The sequence below is a fragment of the Semicossyphus pulcher genome, unplaced genomic scaffold (assembly GCF_022749685.1).
Source record: "Semicossyphus pulcher isolate SPU_LCO1_2020_fin unplaced genomic scaffold, fSemPul1.0.p SCAF_16, whole genome shotgun sequence".
Classification (NCBI taxonomy): Eukaryota; Metazoa; Chordata; class Actinopteri; order Labriformes; family Labridae; genus Semicossyphus; species Semicossyphus pulcher.
The window spans coordinates 8,861,664-8,887,770 of record NW_027211670.1 but is presented as its reverse complement, the minus strand read 5'-3'; the positions used below and the strand labels follow the sequence as shown (position 1 = coordinate 8,887,770).

The 26,107-nt window shown below is 42.6% G+C and overlaps 1 protein-coding gene across 5 annotated transcripts in view; it reads right to left on the bottom strand.

The window, feature by feature from the left end:
* Nucleotides 1–9,432: 9,432 nt before the first annotated feature.
* Nucleotides 9,433–26,107, bottom strand: part of arhgap17a (Rho GTPase activating protein 17a) — a 42,818-nt gene continuing 26,143 nt past the window's right edge. For 2 of the 5 annotated variants that reach the window (XM_069664124.1, XM_069664125.1), the window contains 11 exons: nt 25,950–26,077; nt 23,832–23,943; nt 21,815–21,896; nt 21,562–21,642; nt 21,343–21,456; nt 21,062–21,153; nt 18,791–18,938; nt 18,211–18,492; nt 17,409–17,557; nt 15,518–16,036; nt 9,433–12,406 (listed from right to left, as the gene is read on the bottom strand). In XM_069664124.1, coding sequence (XP_069520225.1) covers nt 12,255–12,406; nt 15,518–16,036; nt 17,409–17,557; nt 18,211–18,492; nt 18,791–18,938; nt 21,062–21,153; nt 21,343–21,456; nt 21,562–21,642; nt 21,815–21,896; nt 23,832–23,943; nt 25,950–26,077 — 1,859 coding nt within the window. In that variant the 3' untranslated portion in view covers nt 9,433–12,254. Of the gene's footprint in view, nt 12,407–15,383; nt 15,406–15,517; nt 16,037–17,408; nt 17,558–18,210; nt 18,493–18,790; nt 18,939–21,061; nt 21,154–21,342; nt 21,457–21,561; nt 21,643–21,814; nt 21,897–23,831; nt 23,944–25,949; nt 26,078–26,107 lie in introns of all 5 variants that reach the window. The other 3 variants (XM_069664127.1, XM_069664128.1, XM_069664126.1) reach the window with 2 other exon arrangements.

The following is a 26,107-nucleotide window of genomic DNA, read 5'->3' as shown; positions in this document are numbered from 1 at the left end:
CAAGTACCCTGATTGGCTGAATGAACAAGTACCCTGATTGGCTGAACAAACAAGTACTCTGATTGGCTCAATGGACAGGTACTCTGATTGGCTGAACAAACAAGTACTCTGATTGGCTCAAAGTACAATTCCCCTGATTGGCTCAATGAACAAGTACCCTGATTGGCTAGACAAAAATGTACACTGATTGGCTCAATGGACAAGTACCCTGATTGGCTCAATGGACAAGAACTCTGATTGGCTGAACAAACAAGTACTCTGATTGGCTCAATGAACAAGTACCCTGATTGGCTGAAGTACTCTGATTGGCTGAACAAACATTTACTCTGATTGGCTCAATGGAGAAGTACTCTGATTGGCTGAACAAACAAGTACTCTGAATGAACAAGTACTCTGATTGGCTAAAAGAACAAGTACCCTGATTGGCTCAAAGAACAAGTTCCCTGATTGGCTCAATGAACAAGTACTCTGATTGGCTGAACAAACATGCACTCTGATTGGCTCAATGGAGAAGTACTCTTATTGGCTAAAAGAACAAGTACTCTGATTGGCTCAAAGAACAAGTCCCCTGATTGGCTCAATGAACAAGTACTCTGATTGGCTGAACAAACAAGTCCCCTGATTGGCTCAATGGACGAGTACCCTGATTGGCTGAACAAACAAGTACTCTGATTGGCTCAATGGAGAAGTACTCTTATTGGCTAAAAGAACAAGTACTCTGATTGGCTCAAAGAACAAGTCCCCTGATTGGCTCAATGAACAAGTACCCTGATTGGCTCAAAGAACAAGTCCCCTGATTGGCTCAATGGACAAGTACCCTGATTGGCTGAACAAACAAGTACTCTGATTGGCTCAATGGACAGGTACTCTGATTGGCTGAACAAACAAGTACTCTGATTGGCTCAAAGTACAATTCCCCTGATTGGATCAATGAACAAGTACCCTGATTGGCTAGACAAAAATGTACACTGATTGGCTCAATGGACAAGTACCCTGATTGGCTCAATGGACAAGAACTCTGATTGGCTGAACAAACAAGTACTCTGATTGGCTCAATGAACAAGTACCCTGATTGGCTGAAGTACTCTGATTGGCTGAATGAACAAGTACCCTGATTGGCTGAATGAACAAGTACCCTGATTGGCTGAATGAACAAGTACTCTGATTGGCTGAACAAACATGTACTCTGATTGGCTCAATGGAGAAGTACTCTTATTGGCTCAATGGCTGAACAAACATGCACTCTGATTGGCTCAATGGAGAAGTATTCTTATTGGCTAAAAGAACAAGTACTCTGATTGGCTCAAAGAACAAGTCCCCTGATTGGCTGAGTGAACAAGTACCCTGATTGGCTGAACAAACAAGTACTCTGATTGGCTCAATGGACAAGTAATCTGATTGGCTAAAAGAACAAGTACCCTGATTGGCTCAATGAACAAGTCCCCTGATTGGCTCAATGAACAAGTACCCTGATTGGCTGAGGAAACATGTACTCTGATTGGCTCAATGGACAAGTAATCTGATTGGCTCAAAGAACAAGTACCCTGATTGGCTCAATGAACAAGTCCCCTGATTGGCTCAATGAACAAGTACCCTGATTGGCTGAGGAAACATGTACTCTGATTGGCTCAATGGACAAGTAATCTGATTGGCTAAAAGAACAAGTACCCTGATTGGCTCAATGAACAAGTACCCTGATTGGCTGAATGAACAAGTGCTCTGATTGGCTCAATGGACAAGTACCCTGATTGGCTGAACAATCAAGTACTCTGATTGGCTCAATGGACAAATACTCTGATTGGCTCAATGAACAAGTAACCTGATTGGCTGAATGGACAAGTACTCGGATTAGCTCAATGATCAAGTACCCTGATTGGCTCAATGAACAAGTACCCTGATTGGCTGAATGAACAAGTGCTCTGATTGGCTCAATGGACAAGTACTCTTATTGGCTGAATGGACAAGTACCCTGATTGGCTCAATTAACTTGTCCTCTGATTGGCTGAACAAACAAGTACCCTGATTGGCTGAATGAGAATGTACTCTGATTGGCTGAACAAACATGTACTCTGATTGGCTCAATGGAGAAATACTCTGATTGGCTCAATGGACAAGTACTCTGATTGGCTAAAAGAACAAGTACCCTGATTGGCTCAAAGAACAAGTCCCTTGATTGGCTCAATGAACAAGTTCCCTGATTGGCTGAATGAACAAGTACTCTGATTGGCTGAACAAACATGCACTCTGATTGGCTCAATGGAGAAGTACTCTTATTGGCTAAAAGAACAAGTACTCTGATTGGCTCAAAGAACAAGTCCCTTGATTGGCTCAATGAACAAGTACTCTGATTGGCTGAACAAACAAGTACTCTGATTGGCTCAATGAACAAGTACTCTGATTGGCTCAATGACCAAGTACCCTGATTGGCTCAAAGAACAAGTCCCCTGATTGGCTGAATGAACAAGTCCCCTGTTTGGCTCAATGGACAAGTACTCTGATTGGCTCAATGGACAAGGACTCTGATTGGCTGAGCAAACAAGTACTCTGATTGGCTCAATTAACAAGTACCCTGATTGGCTGAACAAACACGTACTCTGATTGGCTCAATGAACAAGCACTCTGATTGGCTGAACAAACAAGTACTCTGATTGGCTCAATGGACAGGTACTCTGATTGGCTGAACAAACAAGTACTCTGATTGGCTCAAAGTACAATTCCCCTGATTGGCTCAATGAACAAGTACCCTGATTGGCTAGACAAAAATGTACACTGATTGGCTCAATGGACAAGTACCCTGATTGGCTGAACTAACAAGTACTCTGATTGGCTCAATGGACAAGTACTCTGATTGGCTCAATGGACAAGAACTCTGATTGGCTGAACAAACAAGTACTCTGATTGGCTCAATGAACAAGTACCCTGATTGGCTGAAGTACTCTGATTGGCTGAACAAACATTTACTCTGATTGGCTCAATGGAGAAGTACTCTGATTGGCTCAATGGACAAGTACTCTGATTGGCTAAAAGAACAAGTACCCTGATTGGCTCAATGAACAAGTTCCCTGATTGGCTGAATGAACAAGTACTCTGATTGGCTGAATGAACAAGTACTCTGATTGGCTGAACAAACATGCACTCTGATTGGCTCAATGGAGAAGTACTCTGATTGGCTAAAAGAACAAGCACTCTGATTGGCTCAAAGAACAAGTCCCCTGATTGGCTCAATGAACAAGTACTCTGATTGGCTGAATGAACAAGTACTCTGATTGGCTGAACAATCAATCAAGCACTCTGATTGGCTGAATGAACAAGTACTCTGATTGGCTGAACAAACATGTACTCTGATTGGCTCAATGGACAAGTATCTGATTGGCTAAAAGAACAAGTACCCTGATTGGCTCAATGAACAAGTACCCTGATTGGCTCAAAGAACAAGTCCCCTGATTGGCTCAATGGACAAGTACCCTGATTGGCTCAATGGACAAGGACTCTGATTGGCTGAACAAACAAGTACTCTGAATGGCTCAATTAACAAGTACTCTGATTGGCTAAAAGAACAAGTACCCTGATTGGCTCAAAGAACAAGTCCCCTGATTGGCTCAATGAACAAGTACCCTGATTGGCTGAGGAAACATGTACTCTGATTGGCTCAATGGACAAGTAATCTGATTGGCTAAAAGAACAAGTACCCTGATTGGCTCAATGAACAAGTCCCCTGATTGGCTCAATGAACAAGTACCCTGATTGGCTCAATGAACAAGTACCCTGATTGGCTGAATGAACAAGTACTCTGATTGGCTGAACAAACATGCACTCTGATTGGCTCAATGGAGAAGTACTCTGATTGGCTAAAAGAACAAGCACTCTGATTGGCTCAAAGAACAAGTCCCGTGATTGGCTCAATGAACAAGTACTCTGATTGGCTGAACAAACAAGCACTCTGATTGGCTGAATGAACAAGTACTCTGATTGGCTGAACAAACATGTACTCTGATTGGCTCAATGGACAAGTATCTGATTGGCTAAAAGAACAATTACCCTGATTGGCTCAATGAACAAGTACCCTGATTGGCTCAAAGAACAAGTCCCCTGATTGGCTCAATGGACAAATACCCTGATTGGCTGAACAAACAAGTACTCTGATTGGCTCAATGGACAAGTACTCTGATTGGCTCAATGGACAAGTAATCTGATTGGCTAAAAGAACAAGTACCCTGATTGGCTCAATGGACAGGTACTCTGATTGGCTGAACAAACAAGTACTCTGATTGGCTCAATGAACAAGTACCCTGATTGGCTGAATGAACAAGTACTCTGATTGGCTGAACAAACATGTACTCTGATTGGCTCAAAGAACAAGTCCCCTGATTGGCTCAATGAACAAGTTCCCTGATTGGCTGAATGAACTCTGATTGGCTGAATGAACAAGTACTCTGATTGGCTGAAGGAACATGCACTCTGATTGGCTCAATGGAGAAGTACTCTTATTGGCTAAAAGAACAAGTACTCTGATTGGCTCAAAGAACAAGTCCCCTGATTGGCTCAATGAACATGTACCCTGATTGGCTCAAAGAACAAGTCCCCTGAGTGGCTCAATGAACAAGTTCCCTGATTGGCTGAATGAACAAGTACTCTGATTGGCTGAATGAACAAGTACTCTGATTGGCTGAACAAACATGCACTCTGATTGGCTCAATGGAGAAGTACTCGTACTGGCTAAAAGAATAAGTACTCTGATTGGCTCAAAGAACAAGTCCCCTGATTGGCTCAATGAACAAGTACTCTGATTGGCTGAACAAACAAGTACTCTGATTGGCTCAATGAACAAGTACCCTGATTGGCTCAAAGAACAAGTCCCCTGATTGGCTGAATGAACAAGTACCCTGATTGGCTGAATGAACAAGTACTCTGATTGGCTGAACAAACATGTACTCTGATTGGCTCAATGGACAAGTAATCTGATTGGCTAAAAGAACAAGTACCCTGATTGGCTCACTGAACAAGTACCCTGATTGGCTCAAAGAACAAGTCCCCTGATTGGCTCCATGAACAAGTACCCTGATTGGCTGAACAAAAATGTACACTAAGATGAGATTACTTGTTCATTGAGCCAATCAGAGAACTTGCTCATTGAGCCAATGAGAGTACTTGTCCATTGAGCCAATAACCACCGACGAGGGACTGAGTCCCAGTAGAGGAGCTGAGCCCCAGTAGAGGAGATGAGCTATGGTATGGTATATCTCTGTATTTCTCTCCCTCTTTCTCTCTATCCCTCTTTCTTTCTCCCTCAAACCAAGTCCCCTCTGGACAAATAGTTCAAGTTTTTTCAAGATCTGAATTCACAGAACATAGAATCTATGATTTTGAAAATGATGTGGATCCAGAGAATCATGTTTTTAATCATATCAATGATTGTTGTAGATATTATACTGATGGACAACTTAAAGATATTGTTGAACTTGATAAGACATTCTCAGTAATTAATTTCAATTGTAGAAGCCTACCTGTACATTTTGCTAAAATCAATGAATATTTGGACATGTTTAAAAGTAAATTTAAGTTGATAGTTTTATCAGAGATAAGCTTTGGGAGGCGTGACACACTGCGAAGAGCTCCCCTCCAGGTCGGACCGCAGACCAAAATATCATGCTTGAAAGTAAAAACTGCCCGACTTTTTTTGTGCCTCACAATTAACAATATCTAAAGTTTGTACAGAGACTTCTGTTAGAGTACATCTTGTAACCCAATACATTCCTTCTTTACTGTTTATACCTTATTAGTTAATGTTAGGGTCTAACAGATTAAACTACAGAGTCTGAGTAGTGTCATTAAAACAAATCTATTAACTTTTGGTTAAATGAAAGATTACATTTTTGTTGAAATGTACACATTTTGAACATACAGATATGTATGATAGTTCCAGATATTCAGAGAATATTGAATTAAAATTACTTTTTTAAGAAGAAGACAAACTTTATTAATCCCCGAAGGGAAATTCAATGTTTTCACTCTGTTATTATTAGAAACATGCTACACACAGACCCAAATACACACATGCACAAACAGAACTCTATGACATGCAAATTGAAGTAGAAATTCGTCCCTGGAAAAAGCCACCTTCTGCTCAGGACATGTTTCCTTTGCCGAGGCAGGTGCTGTGGCCAGCACGGAGCCCTACCCATGCTGGTACCTCTGCTGCACCTCTGCTGCCTAGTGCAGTATGTAAATATTTTGTTTCACAAAAATAAATACAAAGATGACGTTTTATAAGTGACAACAGTGTTTTTTTTACTCATTTGGGGAAAGCTATAATGGAGATCTCAATGATTTTCTTACAGTGTGATTTCAATTTCTGAAAATGCTGAATATCATGAGTCGCAATTGCTCCTGCAGAGTGTGTGACTCCATGCTCCTCAATCTGTTGCCAACTAATTAGCCGAACACATTGCAAGGGCCGATTTGGCTTCAATTCGGGCTTTGAGCAATGCAATCATTTTAAAGCAAACAATTCAACATCGACTGCAGCATTACAACACCGCACCCACCTTCTGCTCAGGACATGTTTCCTTTGCCGAGGCAGGTGCTGTGGCCAGCACGGAGCCCTACCCATGCAGTTGCACTTATAATCCACCGGGTGGCGACAGAGCAACATCAATAATACAGTCACATCAATTTTGCATAAATTGAACACAAAGGTTATTTCTAACTCTGTTACATTTAGTATGGATTAGATTTTTTTTTTTCATGCAGAACATCAATTTGAAAAAAAACACGGAGTGTTTAAGATTCCACAACAGGCAAGCCGTTTTAACATTTAATAGCTAGACTGGATATGTATTGCAGATATCTGTAATTCAGTTCCTCCTAGTCAAAAAGAACATTTCAGATATCCACAATGACATTCTTCCTATCCACAATTGTCATTTCAGATATCCACAACGCCATTCTTCCTAGGACAAATGACGTCACTTTTGCCATTCATGTGTATTGGGCTTTCAATTTCAGATATCCACAATTACATTCTGGATATCTAGAATGAACATTCTGGATATCTGCAATAGAATTCTTACTAGGAAAAACTCCCATTTCAGATATCTTCAATCCAATTGTTACTAGTCATAATTTTCATTTCAGATATCCAAAATGAAAAACTATTCCAGATATCCAGAATGTAATTTTGAATATCCAAAATACATTGTGACTAGTAAAAATGTCATTATGGATATCCACAATTCGTATTATGACTAGTAAAAATGTAATTTCAGATATCTACGATTAGGATTATGACTAGAAACAATACAATTGCAGATATCCATAAAAGTATTGTTGATATCTGTTGACGGGTAGACAGGACGCCATTTTATGAAATGAAAATTATGACTAGTAACAATTGGATTGAAGATATCTGAAATGGGAGTTTTTCCTAGTAAGAATTCTATTGCAGATATCCAGAATGTAATTGTGGATATCTGAAATTGAAAGCCCAATACACATGAATGGCAAAAGTGACGCCATTTGTCCTAGGAAGAATGGCGTTGTGGATATCTGAAATGACAATTGTGGATAGGAAGAATGTCATTGTGGATATCTGAAATGTTCTTTTTGACTAGGAGGAATTGAATTACAGATATCTGCAATACATATCCAGTCTAGCTATTAAATGTTAAAACGGCCACTTATACTTTTTAAGGATTTTTAGATATCTTAAATTTAGTTTTGACTAGTACAATCAAAGTTGTAGATATCTTGAAATACAATTTCTACTAGTAAGAATGTTATTGCGGGTATCTTTAATTACCATTCTGACTAGTGAGAATACAATTTTGACTAGGAGAAATGCTATTATGGCTATCTAAAATGTAATTACAGATAGGAGCGTGGTTCGATTAAATGTTAAAACGGCTTGCCATATTCCATCATACTGTGACGAGGACGGAACACGTGACGTCATGTTCCGCGCTGCTGCACCGTGACCTCACTTAGACGTCACGATGCTTTCCGAACCGAGGTTATAAGTAGGAGCTGTGCAGGTCGGAACTCTTAAGCCATGGTCTACGAGGTTGATAGCTCATCCCTGCAGGGCTGCTCCCTGCTTCTAGCAGGCTGCTGGCTTCTTAGCCGGTACACTTGGTAAGAGGGAGGAAAGGAAAATCGGCCTCTCCGCCTGCAGGTCGTCCCTGGGTCATGGTACCTCAGCCATGGCTGTCAAGGGTGAGAGCAGGTTAACTGTGTATGACCATATCCCTGCTGGTACTTTTAGTGTAAGTGAAGTTGGCTTGGACGATTGGCCTCTCCACCAGATAGGTCCTGGGCCATGGCGCCATGAGATCTGGTGTGCGGACTGCACTGTTCCTCCGTGAATGGGTTCAGGAGCAGGCCAGAGGACATTCCTTTCTGTCTTTCTCTCCCTCTTTCTCGCTATCCCTCTTTCTTTCCCCTGTGGACAAATAGCTCCGGCTTGGATACTGGGTTTGTGATACTAGGGGGGACTCAGTCCCTCGTCGGTGGGATAGGCTCCTCTCAGTAGAGCCTCCACTGAGAGGAGCCTATCCCACCGACGAGGGACTGAGTCCCAGCAGAGGAGATGAGCTATGGTAAGGTATATCTCCGTCTTTCTCTCCCTCTTTCTCTCTATCCCTCTTTCTTTCTCCCTCAAACCAAGTCACCTCTGGACAAATAGTTCAAGTTTTTTCAAGATCTGAATTCACAGAACATAGAATCTATGATTTTGAAAGTGATGTGGATCCAGAGAATCATGTTTTTAAATCATATCAATGATTGTTGTAGATATTATACTGATGGACAACTTAAAGATATTGTTGAACTTGATAAGACATTCTCAGTAATTAATTTCAATTGTAGAAGCCTACCTGTACATTTTGCTAAAATCAAAGAATATTTGGACATGTTTAAAAGTAAATTTAGTTGATAGCTTTATCAGAGATAAGCTTTGGGAGGCGTGACATGGGAATGGCACATGCCACTGAACTACTGGCACACCAAGTGGCACATCCCGTGGCAAGCCGTCGGCCACTTTCGATCTCAGCGCTGCTGAAGAGATAAGAGGTACAGCTTTGTCCGCCGGGGCGCCAAAATCAACACAAACCAAAAGGTCCTCACAGCAGCTGTAAAGCAAGAGAGTACAGCTTCACAAAGCTGCTAACAAAAAATGAAATTAAATGTATTTATGAAATTAAAATTAAATGCAAGCAATGGGATTATGGGATAGCAATACTTAATGTCTAAAAGACTCTTTTTAAACGTTAAACTAGCGTATTTTACCTTTAAGCTGAACTCTGTTTGCAGGAATAGTGATATGAAGTCAAATATCTTCCTGGTACTGATGTGCTGATAAATAGTCGGCCTTCACAATAAGAGTCCTGGCTGTTAGACGTGCAGTGTAAAAAAACACAAACCAGGAGGAGATTTCAATAGTTTCTTCATATACTTTATTTTCTTTGGAAAGGGGGTATAACCAAGCATTCATATAACATATCTTAAGCTCACCAGACAGCATACATACAAAACTATGGAGCTTAAAAATGCAGCATCATTTCTAGTTTAATGGCATTTGTTCATCTTAAAGAGTCTTGAAATATCAAACTCTTCATACACAGGGATAAGGCAGCGAGGTACAGGAGCAGAGAGAGACAGGAGGGGATAATCATGCTCGATTGTCTCTGAAAAAACCAAACGTTTTCAGGTCAACTGCAGCATCCGAGACTTTCTCCATTGGTACCATGTTGGGTCAGTTCTCTGGGAACAAAACTGCATTACATCAGAGGCCATCAAAACAAAAAGCAAAGCTTACACAGGAAATACATCAAAGCATTTTTTAATAATCATTTGACCTGGCAGAAGTCTAACACCACATCACTACTGAGGTTTCACAGCGCAGTGTGTCTCAGCTCAGCGGGAAAGACTGAAAGAAATCCTCACTAGGAAACCGCTCGTCGGCCTGCGCTCAAGTGCAACATCAGCTTTCTGTTCGGCTGGTCAGAATTGTCCTTTCACTACATTCATTTGCACGCAGCCTGTTGTGCGTAACGCCCCGGGAAACGCAAACATTGATGGAAAAACAGAAAATACTGACTGTTCAGGCTGGGAGGGCAGCTAACCCTGCTACGTCTGCTCATACAAAGCCAAAGAAATCAAGCAAAAAACATTTAAATACACAACTTCTGAACCATACAAGGATCCCCCCTCCTTCTTCATCCCTGATACATACTTGTTGCCAAGACAGCTTCTCGGAAATACTGTAGTACAAGGAGCCAAGTATATCCTCCGTACAGTAAATATGTAATGCTTATTACGTGGTTCTGGCAGGAACCGATAAGGCATGATTTACATTTAAAGACTGCATTAATTAAGTCAAGCCACAGGGAATGTGTGTGTTTGAAATCGGTAAATAAATACAGGAGTGAGGGGAGAAAAGAAGAGGATGGGGTTACCTTACAAAACAAAATAATCAAAGTGTTTGAGACGACTGGAAACCTGCAGTCACCAGCTACACTTTAAGCAACAGTTTTGGTTTCTACTTCTTCCTGCTGAGCTTTGACCCACCCCATGTGAAGTCATCTTTTTATTTCTTCTTCTAAGACCGTTTTTTAACATTAAAAAAAAATACAAAAACACCTCACAACAAATCCCATATGTGTCTTATCAGTCCATATTTTGGCGTTCAAACCCCCACAAACCCCCTTGTTACCAATTTTCCACGATATCCAGTCCCCATGCTTTATATTGCTTTGCATCTTTGTTGTCTGATTGGTCGACTGCTGCCTCTGCTGATTGTCTGGAGCTTCATTTATAGGGAGAGCAGTGTATAGATGGAGGCGGTGGATGGTACGTCACATCCACAGACTGTATAAAAAGATGGACGACATGACAGCTCCCTAAAAGTGAAGCCGAAACCTCTCTATCGCCCCCTGCTGACTGGCTGCAGTATAGGTCATAAAGCCCGCCTCCTCCATGTTATCAGATGGGACATGAGTCAAACTATAAAATCAAAAAACATCGTCAAATTAATGTTTCTCAAACATGCTTTCTGTTATTATAGTTAGTTCTTATCGTGCTGATTTACATCCAAGTGTTCATTTTTCTGACAAGTTTAATTTTAATTAGTTATTTGATGCTATAGAAAGGATGATTGACAGCTCTGTTGACAAATGCGGCTCCTGCAGTAGAGGAGGATTGTTGAGAGGAAGCGTAACAAAACCACGACTACAGTCATTGAAGTTTCCAACGTTAACCTCAGACCAACACAAAGAAGCTGTTCTGCTGTTAAATATGCCGGCGTGCGGGATCCTTGCTGGTTTTTTTCGGTAATTTAAGTTGGTGTTTTGGTGGCTACGGCCACTCCGCCCGCCGATCTCAACCGTGCGACAAGATGGCAGCGCGTATCACAGGGGCGTGTCGTCCATCTACGTATACAGCCATTAGTCATGGCTGGCACCATCATGGAGGTCAACAAGACTCTCTGTGAGGAATATTACTACTAACAGATTTAACAGACAGAATGGAAATGATACCTGAATGAGGTTGTGGCAGCGTGGTCACTTTAAACCCACTTTAAGTCACAGACAGTGTGGTGATTTGCTCTCTGCCTGTGTCTACAATTAACAACACATCTGCTCAGTAATCATTTGGTCTTTAAAATGTAAAAGAAATTGCTTAGTTTTGCTTAAAAAGTGAGCAATTAATCAGAATTGTTGCAGATCAACCGACTGTCAGCTGTAACTGTGACATATAACAGGTAATAAAGCATGAATATATTAAAGATAACCTGGATTAAGTGTGGTTTCTTTTACTTTGGAATCCCAGTGACTTAATTAACTGTTGTTAATGTGTGTAGTAGCTGCTACACATGCTACAAACTAGCTAGCATGCCAATCAAATAGGTAGGTTTCCCAGTGAAGATGCAGAGAATTAAACACAGAAGTTATCGGATGTTTAACGATGAAATGAGCAGCTTCCTATCAAAGCATCAACACATGTATGTAACCAGAACACAATCTACTATCATAACCAGTGTTACACAGGGGCGGTGGATCTCCATCATGGTTGCCAGAAGCTTCATTATGTCACATTAAAGTCGTTCATTCAGGCTGAACAGGGAGAGAAGACAGCAGAGGTTTGTCTCTCTAAGGAGGGTTAAGACAAAAACAGAGTAACTGACATGTGTGTATGATGGGAGGAGAATTGTGGCCGGAGGGGAGGGGGGGTAGACTGGACCAGATCATGTTGTTGTCTCCTTATAGGACGGTGCTCTCAGAGTCCAGGTCAAAGTCTTTGGGAGGAGGCAGAGAAGAAGAAGAGGAGGAGGAAGAGGCTGTCGCTGGCTGCTGGTCTACAGCGAGCTCAGGGACCAAAGCTCGACTCAGCCCTTTGAAAGACATCGCCGGGTCTGCAGAGCGAAACAAAAGAAACATCATCAACATGTTTTTCAAAGCTGCACCAGACGAGACGAAATGTTTTCAATCAAAATAAACATGATCAAATCTAGACAAGACCTTGTTAGTTTCCATTTGTGTTAGTAAGTAATGTGTTTTTCATGCATGCAGACACTGAAACAGAACAGCACTTAAACACATAAAATAAATAAATACACCATTTAAGAGACATTATATGAACAATGGGTATAATCACAAACATGTGCAGCTTCGTCCCAGAGCAGAAAACATTTAAAGCTGTTGTAATCATGCCATCCAATGCAGGGGTGTCATATTTTCCATAAGCTTAAACAGCAGCAGTGAGACCTCTGTCAGTGTGAGCGTCTGAACAGCAGGGGGCGGTGTTCAGCCGCAGACTGAGAGCAGCAGGCAGGGAAAGTGGAAAATGTGAAGGATGGAAGTGAAATGAACCAGTTCTGACTTTTGAAGCAGTGTAGAGAAAATGCTGCTGAATATATTAAATATATATTAAATTATTGATTGAAAAAAAGAGCTAAAACCTTGTGTGTGTTTGTTAGACACAAGCTGAGTATGTGCGGAGACATTTGTGACAAGACAAGAACATATAAGTTATAAACATGCAGTTACACATGCTTGATACAAGGACACTGGTATTTAAAAGTCAATCATCACAATATATACTAACACAAAATACATTATATTCAAACACAATCCGAATCCACACACTGACAGTGGAGGTTTTGGAAATCACAGTTTGTAAATTCAGGTCTGAAACACAGTGTGACTGATGATATGATATGACATCTCAGTGACGGTAAATGAAGATGAAAGACTTGTGATACATAATCGCCCTGACAGACGGCATGTCATGTGACACACTGATATTGTCACTCAACTGAAGCACCCGTTTCTGATATTTAATATAATGTTCTGTCTTAGATGACTGCAGCAAATTAGAACCCACTGGAGAGAACATTTGTTCAGGAAGTATAAAATCTATTTAATATCTATTTGGATTTGGCTAATTTTTTTTTTTTTTCATGGCAGCTGAAGAGAGACAGGAAATGTGGGGAAGAGAGAGTGGGGGGTGACATGAACCAAAGGACCAGCAGACCGCCTGCTATCAGTGCGTCGAGGACTGTAGCCTCTGTACGTGGGGCGCCCGCTCTACCAACTGAGCTAAACCAGCGACTCCCATCCTCAGCCCTTTGCTGCATGTCATTCTCTACTCTCTTCTCCCAATGTATCCTGTCTCTCCTTAGCTGACCTATCAATGCGTCCACAGTTGGCTCTGATTGTAACTCTTGATTTTCCTCGCTGACGGTTCTCTTTGGAATTTCACTTATTTTTGAAGTTGTATCTGTAGTCATCGATCCCTTCTTTGTTTGTTCAGCCATAGTAGATTAATGTTTACTTGCAAAGGAAGAGACCTGAAAAGCAGCCGCTTAGCTCCGCCTACCCTCTCTGGCAGACCAACCACTGCTGGCTGATGGAAAACGCGTCACTAACTGGGCGTCGCTTGTGATTTTTCCTGCGAAGTCGCACGAGACACCCAGTCTGTAATACTGCTAATGCAAAGGCTTTCATCAGTGGGCCATAGGCTCAATCACCATTGTGTTACCTCATTCAGAGATGCATAGTGACTTAACAGACATTTATTTAAATGAAAATCTTTGAGATGATTACTTTAACATTAACATAATAGAAATAACTACAATTGTTTATAAAGGTTGATTCAAACTGTAGGAGCATTTACTCTAACCTCAGCTTGTTGAGGAGGTGATCAGAATGATTTTTAGACCTTAATATGTTGCAGAAGGACGCCTGTAAATGAAGGTAATAGCAGGGCAGTTGTACAAGAAACAACCTGCAATGAATGTGTATGTGGCCTGTAGTGACAACGACAGAAGCCCTTATGTTTAGCTAATGATACCAGGTTTTGTTCAGTTTTGTTTTTACTTCTTCAATCTAACAGGATCCAATTACAAAAACAGGCCAATGTGAAACATACTTCAAAGTCCATGCGACCTTTTTAACTGTGCAGTGTTAACGCAAAATAACAGAAATGCACAAACACTATTATTAGTTAATCTATTCCACGATGATTAGACAAAGAAAGCAGAAAGCAGGGCTTTAAAACAAGCCAGAAAGCATTTTAAATATTTACTCATCACGTGTCACTAACTGGGCGCCGCAGATTTGTTCCGCGAATGTCGCCACAGACACCCAGTCTGTAGTAATACTATACTGCGAATGCAAAGGCTTTCATCAGTGGGCCATAGGCTCAATATCCTTTGTGTTACTTCATTCGGCGATAGATAGTGACTTAACAGACATTTATTTAAATGAAAATCTTTGAGATTATATCTTTAAGTGTTGGTGTTTGGGAAAAAACACCAACTGCAATAAATACATTAATCAAATGAAGATGGAAACTTTCTGCTCCTATGAGGAGACAACATTTTAATCTTTCTCAAACTAATCGTAGGGTAGGCGATTTATTTTAGATCCACTTTTTGTTAAGTTTGTTGAAAGTCTGCAGCTGCAGCAGGACGCTATAATAAGTCTGTCTAATCACTTAATTTACACTGAATGGCCTCCCTTGCTACCTCCCTGCCCGTGTGCACTCTGCTGGTCCACTCATTGAGCATGAGGGCAGTCTTATAAAAGCCAAAGATATCAAACATTTTGATTACTTTTTTTGCCACAGTTGCCTACCTTAGCTTTGATACATGAAGCAAACATGAATGCCATATTTTCGTGTGGGCACTCGTGTGGGTTTTTACCCTCATCCTCTGTCCTACATGAACATGTTGGGTATTAAACATCAGAAACAGGCTGTGACACACAGTGACAGTCGTGCGTCAGGGCGAGATGAATGATATGTGACAGAGGCAGCAGGTGACACTTTCTCTAGAGGTGAACATAAAGTGCAGGTGCTGCCAGTGAAAACGTCAATTAACAACAAACCTCTCACATGTCGCTCTTTAACCTGTGGAGGTATTACAAGGCAAGAAGACTGTTAGAAGGAGAGCATGTTAGTATTCGGCTGTAGTATAAGATAAACACTTTAATTCAGTGACAGCACAAGAGACGACACTCACCCATCATCTTGTAGGCGGTGGCACAGATCCCGTTGGTGTCGCTGGGCAGCGCGGTGGGCTGTGGTGGAGGGGGGATGTTTGGTCTGTTCCTGGGTTTAGGGACAGGCCGCGGCCGGGGAAGTGAGCCGGTCTGGTAGGGAGACGGGGACGGAGGAGCGACTGCATCCTGTGTGACAGTGGAAGGCGGAGGGGTGTCCGGAGGGGTCGGGGTGCCTGGAGGGGAGGGGTCCGTCGTCTGCTGGTCCCCGTCAGGCTTGCCGGGGGACACAGGCTGTGTCGGAGGCTCGGGGGGCGGATGGCTGGGCGCCTGGATCGGGGGCTGGTTGCTGGAGTGGCGTCTGGGTGTGGCACACGGCTGTGAGTTGGGAGAGGTGGGTGAGGCGGGCGGGTGGCCGGACTGGGGTCTGGGGGTGGGGCTGAGGGATGCTCCTGAGGAGGAGGAGTGGTTCACAGAGTTACAGGGCTGGCTGGGTGGAGGGTTGGTCGGTTTGGGAGGGGCGGGAGCCTGCTTCTTGGTACCTGAAATTTAACGGTAAGTGTGATTACAAGTGAAAAACAGAAACAACACAGTTTAAAGTCCAACTGCTAATGTTTACAAAGCAACCACAATATATATCAGAATATGTTTATGCACAAAGCTCCCACTTACTCCCGGTCTGGGCATAGACTGTATAAAAAATGGCCGACATGACAGCTCCCCAAAAGTGAAGCCAAAACATCTCTATCGCCCCCTGCTGACTGGCTGCAGTATAGATCATAAAGCCCGCCTCCTCCATGTTAACAGATGGGACATGAGTCAAACTATAAAATCAAAATACACGTCAAATACATTTTTTTCAAACATGGTTTCTGTCATTATAGTTAGTTCTTAAAATGCTGAGTTATGTCCAAGTGTTCATTTTTCTGACAAGTTTATTTTTCATTAGTTATTTGATGCTGTCAAAAGGATGATTGACAGCTCTGTTGACAAATCTGGCTCCTGCAGCCGATCTGTTTTGGATTAGCAGAGTGGAGGACGAACGGCGAGAGGAGACGTAACACAAACAATCACTACAGTTATTGAAGTTTACATATCTGTGAAAGTCTGCTTCAGACCAACACAAGAAGCTGATCTGCTGTTAAATGAGCTAATGTGTGGGATCTTTGCTGTTTTGCTGGTTAGCGAGTGGCTACGGAGGCTCCAACCGCCGATCTCTACTGCGCTGTACAAAAGTCATGTTAACATAATGGTAAAAAAGAAAAACAAAAATCTTTACATAGTAAAATGAACAATGTCCCTGCAAACCTGCTCTGATCTTTTCTTTATGGGAAACGAATCATAACAAAAGAATGAACTGCTGATTTTATAAAGTCCGATGACCTTTTAAATGGAGCTCGAGGCTGCAGAACAGACTAGCTTTGTAAGCGATCACAGATGCTTTAGAATCAATTCTCTGTTTTGAAAAGGAAATCAGTGCACGAGACAGCTAATGAAAACTCTGAGCAGTTTGGTCAGACAGCTACGTGACACACGAGCTGTGAGTTTGGGGAAGTCGTGGGAGTGAGAGCAGAGTGTGGTGAATTACAGCCGAGCAGCTGAGATTAACTCAAAGGAGGGATTAGCATTCTTGTGTTCTTACAAAATGAGACAAATGTGGAGAGATTTCCCAAAAAGGAAAAATAACGTTTTAAATTTCCCGTCCAATTCTCTTTAACTTTGTACTTAACGCTGTTTTTGGCCCTTTGCCTTATTCGTTAGGACAGTAAATAGAGTGGGAAATATGGGAGGAGAGAGTGGGGACGGCGTGCAGCAAAGGGCCAAGTTGAATCAAGGACAGAGCCTCTCTATATGGTGCGTGCACTTTAACTACTGAGCTATACCTGCACCCTATAATATGATAACGACTCTTACCTCTGCGCATCAGATGAGGACTGGGCCCCATGGATCCAGCCCCGGGGCTCCCAGTGCTCAGCTGCCCTGCAGCCTGACCCCCTCCTGCGGAGCCGTTCCTCTGGAGCAGAGGGGTGTGGGCCGAGGTGGAGTCACGGTGCTTTGGATTGCTTTAAAGAAGAAGAAAAAAGACAGTGTATCAAGTATTCTGAATTCTTGCTTATAAACAAAGCTATCTGTTGAATGGTTTGTATTGAAGGTTAAATGGATTAAAATAGACACAGACCCATTTAAACAGATCACTAATCTATATGATAAATCTAATCTGGAGGTCTCATCTGACTTCACCTTCCCAGCCGAGTGTGTAGGACCCAAAGAATGCTGCACTGAGCAGTGTAATCTGTGTGGACATGAATGTCGTCCTTTCAGCAGCTAAATCAAAGAAACCCTTCAGTCGTTGCATAACAGGCACCAGCGTCCCGGCTTTTCAAAGCAGTTTGGGCCAGTTTGTGTGAGGTTCCTGCTGATTCCAGTGATTTGGGGAGGAAAGCGGAGGCCCCTGCGAGTGACTGTTAGCAGAATGACAGCAGCTATTGTTGTGCCGAGTCTGTGGGCTGAGCTCAGACCAGTCTGCATAGCTGGAGCTGGCGGTGGTGTAAGAAAACTTGTGGTTTTGCTAAAGAAACATGAATCATAGTGAAGAGGTGTTGTCTAAAAGATGCCAGTGAAGCGTGCATTAATAAAAAGTGATCTCATCTGTCTGTGTGTGTTTTATGTGGCATGCTGTGTCATCCTCCACCAGCAGCAGACACGCAGCTCTTACCTGAGCTCCTCCGTGTGCTGAGCGAGAAGCTGCTGAGCTGCAGCGAGAGCAGCCAGACCCTGCGCCAAGCTTTGCTGCTGGGAGGCGTCAGGCCCCGAACCCCCTGATGGAGCTTGCGGCTGGGGCTCGGCGGAGGGCTGGGGGACCTGCCCAGGCCCGTGCCCCTGCCCCGGTGACTCCACAGGGGGTAAAGGAGGCTGGAAGGCGGGTGAGGTGTGCTGCTTTCTACCTAAGGTGTTACTGCCTCTACGGAGGGTGTGGTCCGAGTGCTTGTTAGGGGTGCTACACAGGGAGAGCAGTGAGGGAGAAAAACAAAAACACCAAAGCTTTGATCAGAAAGACACCGATTAGAGGAATCACCTGAGTACAGAGAAGAGATTAAAAACAGTGTTAAGGATCATATTATGAGGATTAAATCAATTATACCCCAACATTTATGAGAAGCAAAAGAAAAGCGGCAGAAAAAGGATTAAAGCGAAATTATTTCCAAAGCATTAAAACGAGTAAGCAACACATGTAGTGACAGCAGAAGGAAGGGTTTCGAGGATGTAAGTGTACGAGGAGACTCGAGGTTTATTACTTGTCTTTGCGCATCGCGTCGTTCTCTGGTCCCACCATACTGCCAGGCCTCTTCCTCTCTATGGTGCTACAGTCGTAATCGAGGTGGTTGTTGTGGTTGGATGCAGGTGTGGGCATCGCAAACATGCCGGACACGTTGAACTCCACATCTGTGGAAACAGAGAAGGCAAGATTTACAAAATAAACCACTGTAATGGTAGTTTAAAAATTGTGAAGCTGAAGCCATCAGACACTTGGATTTATCTTGTCGCTAGGTCTCAGAGGAAAGGGAGAGAACTGTTTTTTAAGGCAATATTTAATCTGAACTAAATGCAAGGAATAGCCCCAAAACAGGAAGTCAAATCAAACCTTGACAGATGCTCAGATTCAGCTTCACCTTTTTCTTAACTAGAACAAAGACGGTTCTGATAATTCATCCAATATCCTTTGTCAGGACACCAAAAATCAACCAGCCCAGCACAAATTTGAAATGTGTATGATTGTCCAGAGAGTGTGGAAGGAATCTTCTGCTGAAATATCCAGCAATCAGTACTTATTGCTTTAACATAAGAGCAGAAGCTGCTGACCCATCACGTCTCTTTATGTTTGAGCTCCAGAGGCAGACAGTAATGCTGACTACAGTGTAGACAGATCATTATCATGTTGGCTTCAGATACAGACACTCAGGGCAGACTGGCTATGATGAACAAGTTTGATAAACTCTGGTGATAATGCAGAATGTTTGGACCAAAGTAGTGAGAGTATAATTTTCAGTAAGAAAAGGGCACATTGGTTATTTTTTATTCAAAATCGATGCAGTTCAGCGTCCTCAGCGCAAAAACGTCCTTGACGTCAGCTGTTTTTTGTCGCTGCGCTCTCAGTTCAAATTATTTTAACTATAGGAACACCGCCGCTCGTCAATGTCCCTTCTCCCTCACTGACCAATCAAAATCAAGAAGGGGCGGGACTTCAGATATCAACTCTGTCAACCACAACGGCGGAGGAGACGCAAATCCGTTTACAATTTCCAGGTCTGGAGCTGCTGCCGATGCCAGGACACGATTCCTTTGCATCGTTTTTATGTTTTCTTTGTAATAGTTTCGTGAATAAAAGCAAATATTAAGCATACACAGCAGTTTAAAACAGACTTAACAATCACTTCCAAGGGAAGAGGAAGTGCCGCCAGAGAACTTTCACAACCTAGCAACAGTAAGCGCCGGTGAGAAGTGCTCTGAAATTGAGGTCGTGGGCACTGCCCAGAGACTATAAAAAGATGGACGACATGACAGCTTCCTAAAAGTGAAGCTAAAACATCTCTAGCGCCCCCTGCAGTATAGGTCATAAAGCCCGCCTCCTCCATGTTAACAGATGGGACATGAGTCAAACTATTAAATCAAAATACACTTCAAATACATTTTTCTCAAACATGATTTCTGTCATTATAGTAAGTTCTTATCATGCTGATTTATGTCCAAGTGTTAAATTTTCCTGAGTTTTTTAGTTTTAATTAGTTATTTGATGCTGTAAAACAGATGAATGACAGCTCTGTTGACCAATACGGCTCCTGCAGACGGTCTGTTCCGGATTAGAGTAGAGGATAAAAGGCGAGAGGAGACTTAACTAAAACAATCACTAGAGTCATTAAAGTATCTGTGAACGTCTGCTTCAGAGCTGTTCCTGCTGTTAAACACGCTCACATGTGGGATCCTTGCTGTTTTTTTTGGTAAGTTAAGTGTGTGTTTTGGTTAATGGAAGTGGCTACGGCCGCTCCACCTGCCGATCTCTACTGCGCAGCTCTGGCTTCAAATGACGTCACCATCGCAAGATGGCAGCGACCGTTACCGCGGCTATTTTGGCTTAAATTTTGTACAATGAGAGCAGATAGAGACGCGTCGTCCATCTATATATACAGTCATTGGCACTGCTAGTGCAAAAAAGGGAGTTAGTGGACACAGGCCCGAATAATTGTAAATGTTGTTTCCAATTAAGGTGATTTAGAATTAATTTGATTGGGTCTTTGTTTAAGCAGACACAGGGTGGTTGAAGGGCATCTTTGACATTGGTTTTTTTACGTTTTCACTGCAGTCTTCAAGGTGACCTCCACAGAAAAGCCCACAGTCTGAGACAGGGCAGACACAGTGCTGATTTTAATCTCAGTTATTGGAAGCGTAATTACTGCTGACTCTTTCTTTTTTACTGCTTTCAGTAGACAATATCGATCGTAATCACCGAGCAACCCTGGTGTATCATACGCCCTGATAGCTACAAAGTAGAGGATTGCAGTAGAACCTACCCTCAGGAAAGAACCAGTCAGCGTGCTGGATGATGGGCTCCACAATGGCCACCACGTGCACAGAGGTAGCTGCAGCCATCTCAGCCAGACTCCTGGGTGGACAGATGAGCAGCAATTAGATGCTTTCTAACATAATGAATGGCAGCCTGAAAGGAGCTAAAATAACAGAGTATCGTTGGTAGAAATCCTCCACTGCTTAACTAGACAAGCCTCACACTTCTAACAAACTAGAACATTTCCATTGTTTTAAACTGCATCATCTTTCCCTTCCTCTCTCTCACCCCTCAGTCTTGGCCCACAGCAGGTTTGGTCCCAGGACGATGGCGATGTTGCTGGGAGTCATTTTGTTCACCTCGCTGTCCTGAGCCAGTTTGGATAGAAACTTCACCAGATACCTGCAGGGAAGCACCATTAGCACAGGTGGAAACATCATCTCATGCAACATAAGAAATGAAGGCATCACTGTTATGATCTTTCTCATGTAGGTTTAATGAACGAACCTCAGGTTGGTTTTGTTGTTCTTTGGTAGCTGATCACAAACAACCCAGAGCGCCTGCAGCCTCTTGTCTGGATCTGTCACACTGAAGAAGACAGAAATAAAGAGATGATTGAAAGCAGAGCACGTTATTAGTCTCGTTTCCCGCTGGCTAAATGTCTAAAATTACTCGTGCTGTCATTTCTCATTGCTGCACAGTGATAGATCTGTTCAATAAAGGTACATTTTATTCCCACAGATAATGTTATTGTCCTTGCCTGGACGCTTGGATCCATTCATCATAAAGCTGGTAACTCATGAGAGGTTCAGGTAGTTCCCTCAGGTAGGACTTCAGCGCTCCTGGAAGCAAAACACATCCACAGATATTTGTTAGATTTAAGCCAGGAAAACGTTTTTTATCTCATTCAAAGTTTAATGAAAATTCTGATGTGTAAATATATTTGAAGAGCCACATGTAACACAACACTAGGGCTGGTTAAGATAAAATCTATGTCAATAACGAACACATTTTTACATGTTTTACCCGATATGGATTGATCTGAGCGCCTGTTCAAACCTGGTATTAACATCTTGTTTTCGTGATCGGATCACAAGTGGACAGCCTTAACTACAGGTGTGAACACACCGAGGACGGATTGACGACGCGTTCAGATCCGATCACTCAGGCCACATACGGAGGTGGTCTGAGATGCATTCATCCACATGTCTGGCAGTGTGTACGCACATGTGTCCTGGGCCCCATTAAGCACCTCCCACTCCCTCCGTATCCACAGCAACGATCACATGGAGACCACTCGCCTCTTATTCATGTCTGATTTAGAGGCTTATCACACACCAGAAATACATGCGACCACAGTAATGCGGTAATGTCCCCATCAAATTTTAGATCTTGGTTGTTTTAAGTTTTTCTTTTAACCAGATGAAGAATTTCATGACGTCATCAGACGTGTGAAAAGTTGAGAGAAGCTGAGCTAACGTTAGCCACAGCTCAGCGCAGAGCTCCCAAGGCCCCGCCAAAGACACCGTTTATTGTTTATAAACATTGTAGATTTTTGGGGGGCTTGTTGCCTTTATTGATAGGACAGCTGAAGACAGGAAATATGGGGAGGAGAGAGTAGAGGATGACATGCACCAAAAGATCAAAGGCAGGGAGTCAAACCTGTGATCAGACTGTAGCCTCGACACTCAAAACTGTTTACTGGTTTTAATTGCCCAGTCTGTTTGTTTTGAGGATCAGGAGATCTCTGCGGCAAATTCATCTCCTGGTAGAAAACCTTATCAGTGATTACACAGGAAGGCCTGCAAGCTGAGCTGACAAGAACGATGTCATGTTAGTTCTCATTTTATGATAGGATCCCTACAGAGTTCCTGTGTGTGCAGACAGACAAGGAGTTTTAACAGATACATGTTTTTTTCAGTATTTTTAAAGGTTTTAATCAGCTTTAGTTAAAGAAAAAGGAACAGCCTTAAAAATGAGAGATCAACTCACAAATGCTTCCATTCTTTACTCCACTAATAAAGCTACTTATTTAGGCATCCTTCATTATCTAGATCATTTTCAAACTGCCAATTATATACTGTGATCAATATTTAGCTGTATAGAAAACAATTTGTAATCATTTGTTTTGCCAATATCGCCCCTCCTTAGACATCATGACCTGTTTTTGACTATTTAAAGGGCCAGTTGGCTGATTTTCAACCTCAGTCCTATCATGCTAACATGGGGAGCTAATGCCATTATGGTTGAAAAAATGCAATTTGGCTCTGTGTCTTTGGAGGACGCTATCTGCTTCTTCAATGGACCCTGGAAAACCTCCACCAGACTACATAGAACACATCATCTGGCGGAGGCCAGGGAGTTCGCTAAACTACTCTTCCTCAATCTAGGACGCCCCCGCCTCCGATGTCATGTCTCGTTCAAAATCGTCAGGTTTGAAATGTAGACTGCAGACCTGAAGATTTTTTAGATGATCCACCGGTATATTCAGATTCTGTACTGCTATGAGCTCATTGACTGCAGTGATCAATGTCCTTGCTGAGCCGTTCCTTTCAGAGGGAGGGGCGCAATGCACGCTGTAGGAATATAGAATGGGTGAAACCACAAGCTGTTTGTACAACTTTCTCCACAGCTATGGCGCCAAGTTCAAATATTATTGCTTATATCGATTACAGAGAAGAGTGGCTTTTTCCAGGGGCAAATTGCTTCTTTAAATAACATTAGAGGGATTGACAAAGTAATGTAGCAAGAAAAAAAGTCTGTGGTTTGGGACGTACCAGCGACAGCGTGGGGGTCGGAGTAGAACTCCTCGAGTTGTGACGTGGAACAGTCCAGCGCTGCCTTTAGCTTCTTTAGCTTGGACGCCCCTGCTGCGATCCTGAACAGACCCTGTCACACAAACACAGAAAGACAAAGAAAGCACAGTTACATCGCCAGCAAACAACAGTAAAGACACATGCAGGCATTCAGTGTGTAAACAAGACCCTGTGCTGCTTTCACTGAATGTACACGCTCCTCTAACACTCTATTACACACAGACTCTGTATAAATCCACTACTTACACTGCCAGCTGCACATAATGAAACCTTAAAGCGGGCAAACAAACACACCCGGCACTCACAGCACAGCGGCTCTTTACTCTGACACATAAACAAAGGTTGTCTTCACACTATAATGACACACACTGGACTCACCAGGGAATGAATAGAGCTACAAATAATGTGCAGTGCAGTTACCACTTGCACTCTCTCTGGCTCTTTTTGCACAGGCACATACACACAGAAAGGAATCTGATTTATGGACAGGAGACAAGTAGATTCTATTGTATTCTAAATTTGTTTGGAGGAGGAGGACATCACAAACATTTCATTAATCATCAGCGGAGCAGACGGTGAGACGGTTTCTTTGGAAGAGTACAGCAGTAATTCAGGAGTTTCCCCTGTTTACAGTTTTGTGGATATCCGCTTTGAGTCTTAAAATGTTGGAGCGAACAAACAATCTGCAGCTTGGTTTCAATTATGTCAATGATCAGTGGAGCCGTTACATGCAGCTCCATGTGACTGTTAATGAGCGGCGACAGCACTTTTTCTGCTTATACAGGGACACAAGGACGACTAGTGTGAGATAAGACGTGACCTCTATTACATGCTGGTTGTCATTTAATGTTGACGCTTTAAAACGTCTGTCCTTAATATTTATGCATAGAAATGGCTATCAATATCACTGTAAATAGCTGTTGTGTCTCTGGCCAGCTGATGACTCTAATTCAAAACTTTCCTTTAAGCTCCATTTTGGTCTCCACCATCTACTGAAGGAAATATCTAGCTTTTAAAATGACGACCTCTGCTCCAACAGGTTTTGGTGCTGGACAGATAATGGGTTTATAAAAGCTTGTTGCTAAGAACGGCTGACCTCCATCCATCCATCCATCATCTCTACCACTTATCCTGTTCAGGGTTACAGGGGGGCTGGAGCCTGTCCCGGCTGTCATTGGGCTAGAGGCAGGGTACACCCTGGCTTGATCGCCTGTCAATCACAGGGCTGACGCATAGAGTCAGACAACCTTTAAGCTCACACCGAAATTTTAGAGTCACCAATGAACCTAACGAGAATGTCTTTGGACTGTGGGAGGAAGCCCGAGTACATGGAGGGAATATGGGAAGAACATGCAAACCCTCTAGCTGTGAGGCGACAGCGCGAACATGCACCACCGTGCAGCCCAGAACGGCTGACTTGATAAAAGTAATTGAGACTCAACTGAATAAATGTTGGCCCGTAGAAGCAAAACAAAAAGCTACACTAAATGTTTTGCTTATCTGTCATTTTCCTCAATTAATAATCTGGTGTTCAAAATGTAAACAAAGAGCTGACATCCTGAAATATCTTCTTATCTTCAGAGTTACAGTTCTGTTAATAATGTAATATTTTAATAAATTTAGCTCAATGATAAAAAAACAGAGCTGCAGAGTCTGGGTATAATTCTTGTTGTACTTGTCACAGTGAGCAAACCCTTTCACTTGTAATTTCAATTAACATTAATCTAAACATATTGCCATTGAAAGTGCAGGCAATGACAAATGGAGCAATCAGTGTACTTATGGGTATTAGGCATAAGTCCACAAGCTGCAAGATAAATTACATAAACAGTTTTACGCTTACAAAAGTCCAAAAGCATCGAAGCTTTAGAGATACTGCTGCTCCTACAGAAATTTTAAGTAAGCGATGCTTCTGTCACTTTCTTATCGCACAAATCTTATAAAAAGATGATCCATGTCAATTTGATTTCATGCATGCAGTAGATCAATACCTCCACTTTGGTTTCCATTCTGTAGAAAGATCTATGCACAGGCCACATGTCTTGTACTCTCCTTCCTTCTCTCTTTTCACTTCCTTACCTCTTCCTTCATGCCAGTCTCTAGCAGCATCATGACACAGGCCTCTAACGGCAGGGCGATCTCCCTCCCGCTCCTCTTCAGGTGCTCGTCCAGCCCGGTGCCGAACGCAGGCTTCTCCGTCCACGAGTCTGAACACAAACACGGCAATAATAGGGAAA